Source organism: Nuphar pumila, chromosome 9 (assembly GCF_984573655.1).
Source record: "Nuphar pumila chromosome 9, dmNupPumi1.hap1.1, whole genome shotgun sequence".
NCBI classification, from domain to species: Eukaryota; Viridiplantae; Streptophyta; class Magnoliopsida; order Nymphaeales; family Nymphaeaceae; genus Nuphar; species Nuphar pumila.
Genome location: NC_143257.1, coordinates 7,261,866 through 7,269,116, shown reverse-complemented (window position 1 = coordinate 7,269,116; position 7,251 = coordinate 7,261,866). Strand labels below are relative to the sequence as shown.

Below are 7,251 nucleotides of genomic sequence, written 5' to 3'. Positions count from 1 at the left end.
GACACCACTCGTGAGAGAACGAGTGAACTTTGAATGTGAGAATATTGTTCAATGTGTGAACTTATTTATGACTTAGGATTTCACTCACACTGGTTTGGGACTCTAGAGGATCATGGATGGTTAATAACCATCATGTTTAGGATGTAGCATGAACCATGCCGAGATTGAGAGCTTGATCCCCCGGCTAGCTACCGGTGGGGTCCCCGTGGTGGTTCACTGCAGTGCCTGGTGGTCTGGGGACCACTGAGAGTGTATGGTTCATTGTCTGGCCAACATGTAGAATTGGGGTGTTCTACAGGGTTGCTACGCCCATAGATGGCTATTACCGGTATAGTCAACCTAGTGATAGTTGTGTGAAAGTGAGTGTTTGAGAATGATAATGGGGGAAATTAAAATATATAAACATGTGTGGTGTATCGAGAATTAAAATAAGACTAGGGGCTTAGAGCCCACTACAATTGTAAATTATTGTTTAATTACTTATGATTATCTCTTACTGGGTTGTAGACTCACCCCCATTTGTGTTTAATTACAACTGTAGGTTCCAGGTATTAAATCAGTCGCTTGTGAGCAGTTTTTCTCTTTCTTCAGCAGAGCATTGGTATCTTTTACTTTTCTTGTCATTGAATAAGATGTATTTGCTTTACTTTATTATGAATGATGAATAATTGTAAGGAAAAAGTTTATTTATGAGAATAAAATGAAAAGTTTTTTTTTCGCCACGTTTTCACTGTGTAAGCTTTGCACTCTTCTCTCTGGGAAGTAATACTAACCGAACTCGGACTCGTGAGATCCTAGATCGGGGTGTTACAAAGTGGTATCAGAGCCAGGTTTACACAGAAAACTGTTCATCATTCATAATAAGACTCAATGACAAGATGTAAGTCTCTGCTTGAATAATACACGTTAGTGATTAAATTATTGCATATTTAGAAATGGCTAACAATCAAGGAAACAACGAAGTCCCACGGGCTCAAGACCCAGTTGAGCCTCCTTTTGTGGGAAGAGATGAATTCTTCGCTGGCATGGCGATGGTTACAGGAGTCATCACGAGCATGACTCAAGTAGTTAGAGAATTAACACCACAACCTCCTCCGATCTACATCATTCTCGGAGACCGAGACGTATATCATCGGAACTACCCCTACTCTACCCAGGGGACACATCCTCCACCTTACATAAGGAGGAATCGTCAATGCAACTGTCAGAGGGCGAGGGCTGCACGTGGGCGAATGGGAGGAAACCAGATGGCGGCACGAGGAGGCATCGGGAGAAGAGCATCTTCGAACACCAACTTTGTGCCTCGGGGAGGTTTTCGTATGGCAAGAGGACGGGGACGACATATGTCCCGGGCTAGTTATATGGCGGCCATGAGTTGGGGAAACCAGAGGGTCTCACCTCCATTCAATGAGCTTCTGGCTGAAGAAGCTTGGAGAGCGGCTTTTCAGGCAGCCGAAGCAGCTCGGCAAGTAGCGGGAGCCAACCAAGGTGACCCAGGGTTTGGACAGGGGAGAGGAAACTCAGAAGAGGGAGGCGAGGATGAAGACTCGAGTGATGATCCTGCCTCTCCTACTTACACTCCTGCCACACCTACTCACACATCTTCGTCATTATCGTACACTCCTGCTACGCCTCAGTACGACTTGAACGCTCCTCCCGAGACTCAGACTCAAGGGAGTTCAAGGAACAAGCCTTGCTTCAGATGGATCGAAGAATGATTAGGATTAGCTAGTCTGCTTAGTAGAGTAGAATTATTTTTATGGCATTGTTCTTTCTTGTTCATGCTAATAATAATTCTCATACTTGTATGAGATTTCGTTTTAATGAAATAAAGTGAGTGATTTTATTTATATTGTGTGTGATATAGTCTTGTGAGATTCCAATAAAACATATGATGTTAAGTAAGAATTTTACTGCAGTACAAATGGCTAATCGCAGAGGAACTTCGTATCTTTCCAAGGACACGGTAGCAGCCAGGCGGGAAAGGGAAACCATTGGAGGACTGTCGCGAAGGGCACCCTCATCTTCCCCTACTACGGAAGGGGCACGAGTACAAGGGAGCCACGCGGCAACACACACGCCGGAGAGATATACTCATCATGAAGGTAGAGAAGAAAGTATGGAGATTCCACCTGGATCCCCAATGAGTCAGAGTACGAGGGTACCACCTGAGTATACTACAAACCGCATATTGTATGAGTTGCTGCAAACGACTAGGGCACAACAAAGTCAGCCACAGACGGTGATTTCTAGTATCACCTCATGGGCGGAGAGGTTCAAGAATATGCAGCCTCCGCTCTTCGATGGCACTCCTGACGGTGTCGTGGCAGAGAATTGGCTAATGCAAGTAGAGAAGGCATTGGATGTTATCCAATGTTCAGATGATCAGAGAGTTTGGATAGCTGTATCCAATCTGACCAGCGATGCAGAGCACTGGTGGAGGTCCATCAGGGACACCTTGGAGCCGGACACTTACTTGCCTTGGTCCACTTTCGTGAGGAGGTTTTACAGGCAGTTCTTTCCAAAGTGTCAAAGGGTGGAAAAAGAAGAAGAGTTCAGAAAATTGAAGCAGGGTGATATGACAGTCGCCCAATATACTGCACGTTTTAACTCGCTCTCCCGTTTTGCCAAGTCCTTGGTGGCAAACGAGAAAGAGAAGTGCAGAAGGTTCGAGAGAGGTTTGAGACCCGATATTTTGAGGTTGGTTGGGCCACAGCAAATAAAGAAATACAGCCGACTGGTGGACTATGCCTCCAGGTACGAGTTTTGGGAGATGCGGACAGCTGAGAAACCGCAAACGAAGGAAAAAGTCAAGACGGAAGAAAAGACCCAGCATAGCGGTGGCAATGTGGCAGAATCTTCTCGAAGAAAGTTTTATTCTAAGGAAAGATTCCAGAGGGAAAATAAGAGGCATTTCGGAGGACAAAACCCTGGTCAGAACCAGAGCAAGCAAGTCAAGAATGCTGGCAATCAGCAAGCCAAGCGGCAAAGGTTTCAGAAGTCGGTCCAGTCAGACAATGCTTGCAAGACTTGTGGTCTTCAGAGGCACGAGGGTAAATGTGACTTGAGGAATGTCAAATGCTTCAACTGCCAGCAGATGGGGCATTATGCTAACGATTGCCCACAACCTGATCGAAGAAACAACGCTCCGCCAAAGCCGAAGCCAGCAGTACCAGGTCGTGCCTATGCGACTGCTCTTCAAGAAGCTCTTGCCAACCCTGATGTGGTTGAAGGTACACTTCTTATTTCTGGTGTTCTTGCTCGTGTGTTATTCGACTCAGGAGCCACACATAGTTTTTCTTCTTCAGCTTTTGGGAAAAGGTTGCCAGTGGCACCTTCTCCATTGAGTGTTTCTTACTTAATAGAGACCCCTATAGGAGAAACCACTATTGTGGATACTGTGTATCCTAATTGCGTTGTGATAATTGAAGATCGAGAGTTGCCTGTGAACTTGTTGCAACTCGACTTCAAAGATCTAGATGTTGTTTTGGGCATGGACTGGTTGTCGGACCATCATGCCACTATCGATTGTAGAAGTAAGTGTGTCAGCTTTCAGATGCCCCATACTCCAACTTTCACATACCAGGGTATTAGAAAGTTACATAAGCCTGCTATCATATCGTGTTTAAAGGCCAATAATTATATTGAGAAGGGATGCATGGGATTCCTGGCGTATATGAAAACTGAAGAGAAAGAAGATCTCACAATATCAGACGTTGACATAGTCCGGGAATATGATGATGTCTTTCCAGAAGATCTTTCAGGTCTCCCTCCTGATCGGGAGACTGAGTTCCAAATCGATCTAGTTCCGGGAACAACACCCATTTCGAAGGCTCCCTATCGTATGGGCCCTGCGGAACTCAAGGAACTCAAGGAGCAAATACAGGAGTTATTGGAGAAAGGATTTATTCGACCTTCAGTATCTCCTTGGGGTGCTCCAATTTTGTTCGTGAAGAAGAAAGACGGATCACTGCGTATGTGTATAGACTATCGTCAATTGAATGCAGTAACCATAAAGAATAAGTATCATTTGCCGAGAATTGACGATTTGTTCGATCAACTGCAAGGAGCGGCATATTTTTCGAAGTTGGATTTGAGATCAGGTTATCATCAATTGAGAATTAAGAAAGAAGATGTGGCCAAGACAGCATTCAGATCAAGATATGGCCATTACGAATTTATGGTCATGCCTTTTGGTCTAACCAACGCACCAGCTGCCTTCATGGACATGATGAATAGAGTGTTCAGACCTTATTTGGACAAGTTCGTCGTGGTATTTGTCGATGACATCCTCATATACTCTACTTCGAAGGAGCAACATGAAGAGCATCTGAGGATAGTTCTGCAGACACTTAGAGAACATAAGCTCTATGCCAAATTCTCTAAGTGTGCTTTTTGGTTAGAACAAGTGTCCTTTCTTGGACACATTGTTTCTAAAGACGGGATTATGGTAGATCCTGCAAAGATTGAAGCAGTCACCAATTGGTCAAGACCCAAAAATCCTACAGAGATTCGCAGCTTTTTGGGATTAGCAGGGTACTATCGGAGATTCGTTGAAGAATTTTCGTTATTGGCGGCTCCTATGACGAAGCTCACAAAGAAAGATGTAAAGTTCGAGTGGATTGAGAGATGTGAGCAAAGTTTTCAGGAGATAAAGAAGCATTTGACCACTGCTCCAGTGTTGGTCTTACCTTCTGGATCTGGAGGTTTCACTATTTATAGTGATGCCTCACACAAAGGATTGGGTTGTGTTCTGATGCAATACGGAAAAGTGATAGCTTATGCATCTCGTCAGCTCAAAACACATGAAGTTAACTATTCGACGCATGATCTAGAGTTAGCAGCGGTAGTTTTTGCCCTTAAGATATGGAGACACTACCTCTATGGCGAGCAATTTGAGGTCTTTACCGACCATCAAAGCCTCAAGTATCTGTTTTCTCAGAAAGATTTGAATTTGAGGCAAAGGAGATGGTTGGAATTTCTGAAAGATTATGATTTCGAGCTAAAATACCACTCGGGGAAGGCGAATGTAGTCGCTGATGCTCTTAGCAAAAAGGCAGGAGCTCTAGCTAGAATTGCAGATTGGGAGTTATTTTTCACGATGGCTCATCAGAAGGCAGAAGCTCAATGCTTACCAGGTCGATTATTATTTGTGCAAACCACATTGAAGTCAGAATTGTGGGATCAGATTAAGGAAAAGCAACCCATAGACTCAGAATTGATGCAAGTAAGAAAAAAGATTTCAGCAAATGTAGAATCGAAATTCAAAATTGATGATCAAGGACTTATTAGATTTCGTCAAAGAGTGTGCATTCCCAAGGATGATCAACTTAGAAATCTGTTGCTGGAAGAGACACATCATTCTAGATATGCCATCCATCCCGGTAGCACCAAAATGTACCGAGATCTGAAAAATACGTTTTGGTGGAGTGTTATGAAGAGATACATTGCTGAGTTTGTTAGCAAATGTCTAGTATGTCAGCAGGTGAAGATTGAGCACCAAAGACCAGGTGGTCTTTTGCAACCACTCCCCATACCTGAGTGGAAGTGGGCGGACATATCAATGGACTTCGTTTCGGGGCTTCCTAAGACGAAGAATGGGATGGATTCAGTATGGGTGATTGTCGACAGGTTAACTAAGTCAGCACACTTTTTAGTTTGTAAGACAACTCACTCGTGTGACCAACTGGCTCAATTGTTTATTAGAGAAATTGTGAGACTTCATGGAGTACCAGATTCAATTATTTCAGATAGAGACTCAAAGTTCACATCGCGGTTTTGGCAAAGCTTTCAAGAAGCCATGGGGACACAATTAAAAATGAGTACAGATTTTCATCCTCAGTCAGATGGTCAGTCAGAGCGAACCATTCAGACCCTTGAGGACATGCTCCGGGCATGTAGTTTGGAGTATAGCGACTCGTGGAATGATATTTTGTCATTAATGGAGTTTGCCTACAACAACAACTTTCAAGCAAGTATAGGCATGGCTCCATTTGAGGCATTGTATGGTCGACGATGTCGAACTCCATTGTGTTGGGATGAAGTCGGAAAAAGGAGGCTGTTAGGACCGGAGATGGTTCAACGAATGGCAGACCAAGTGAGATTCATTCGGGAGCGTCTTCTCACAGCACAAAGTCGACAGAAGAGTTATGCAGATAAAAGACGTCGAGAGTTGGAATTTGAGCAAGGTGACCATGTGTTTTTAAAGATATCTTCGTTTAGGGGAGTAATGCGTTTTGGTCGAAGAGGAAAATTGAACCCCAGATATATTGGACCGTTTGAGATACTTGCGAGGGTTGGTCAGGCAGCATACCGGTTAGCTCTACCTGCTTCCTTATCTCGAATTCATAATGTGTTCCATGTTTCCATGTTGCGGAAGTACATGTCAGATCCCTCCCATATATTGGATACAGTCGAGACTGTATTAGATTTACAAGATGATTTGAGTATGAGAGAAAAGCTCATCGAAATCCTGGACACGAAAGTGCAAAAGCTCAGAAACAAGAAGTTATCTTTGGTTTTGGTCAAGTGGAGTCATCACAGCAATAAGGAGGCTACTTGGGAGCGTGAATCTGATATCCGCGAGCAATTTCCACACTTGTTTCCAGGTAAGATTCGGGACGAATCTTCTTTTAAGGGGGGTAGAATTGTAAAAAAACCCTCCGGCGAAGTCGCCGGAGGGGATAAGCTTTCAAAAAAAAAAATAAAGGAAACGGTTTCCCCAAAGGGGAAACCGCGTAATGGGAAGAGGGTGAGGATAAACCTCACCCCCCAAAATCCGCGGGAGGGGGGCGAGGTTATCCTCACCCCCTCACCCTGCGTGAGGGTTATAAAACCCCCCACGCAGGGTCTCCTTCCGCACCCCACACAGAGAGAAAGAGAGTGAGAGAGAGGAGAGACCTACCGGCGACGGCAGCGGCAACGTAAGCAGCAGGGTGAGTCCACCCTTCCCCCATCTCCTTCTTCGTTCTTCTTTTCCGTCGAAGCAAAGGGGGACCGGCAGCCATTGCTGTCGGCGAGTTACAGATTTAAAAAAAAAAAAAAAAGAGAAACAGAGAGTGGGTGAGAGAGAGAGAGGGGATCGGCCACCCGACCGACGCCGGTGGCCGATCTCCCTGAGTTGGGGGCGGCAGGCACCGGCCGCCGGCCGATGCCCCCAGGTATTCGGGGGGAGGGTCGGCCGGTGGCCGCCCCTCCCTGTAACCGAAAAGGGGGCTCTGCCCCTTTCGGTTTTTTTTAAGGGGGAGGACC

General features: G+C 45.1%; 1 protein-coding gene across 1 annotated transcript; it reads left to right on the top strand.

The window, feature by feature from the left end:
• Positions 1-1,924: 1,924 nt before the first annotated feature.
• On the top strand, positions 1,925-5,754 carry LOC149828347 (uncharacterized). The gene is made up of 4 exons (XM_090018159.1): positions 1,925-3,932; positions 4,404-4,684; positions 5,486-5,631; positions 5,751-5,754. The coding sequence occupies exons 1-4, from the start codon at positions 1,925-1,927 to the stop codon at positions 5,752-5,754; spliced, it is 2,439 nt and encodes an 812-aa protein (XP_089874285.1).
• Positions 5,755-7,251: the final 1,497 nt, after the last annotated feature.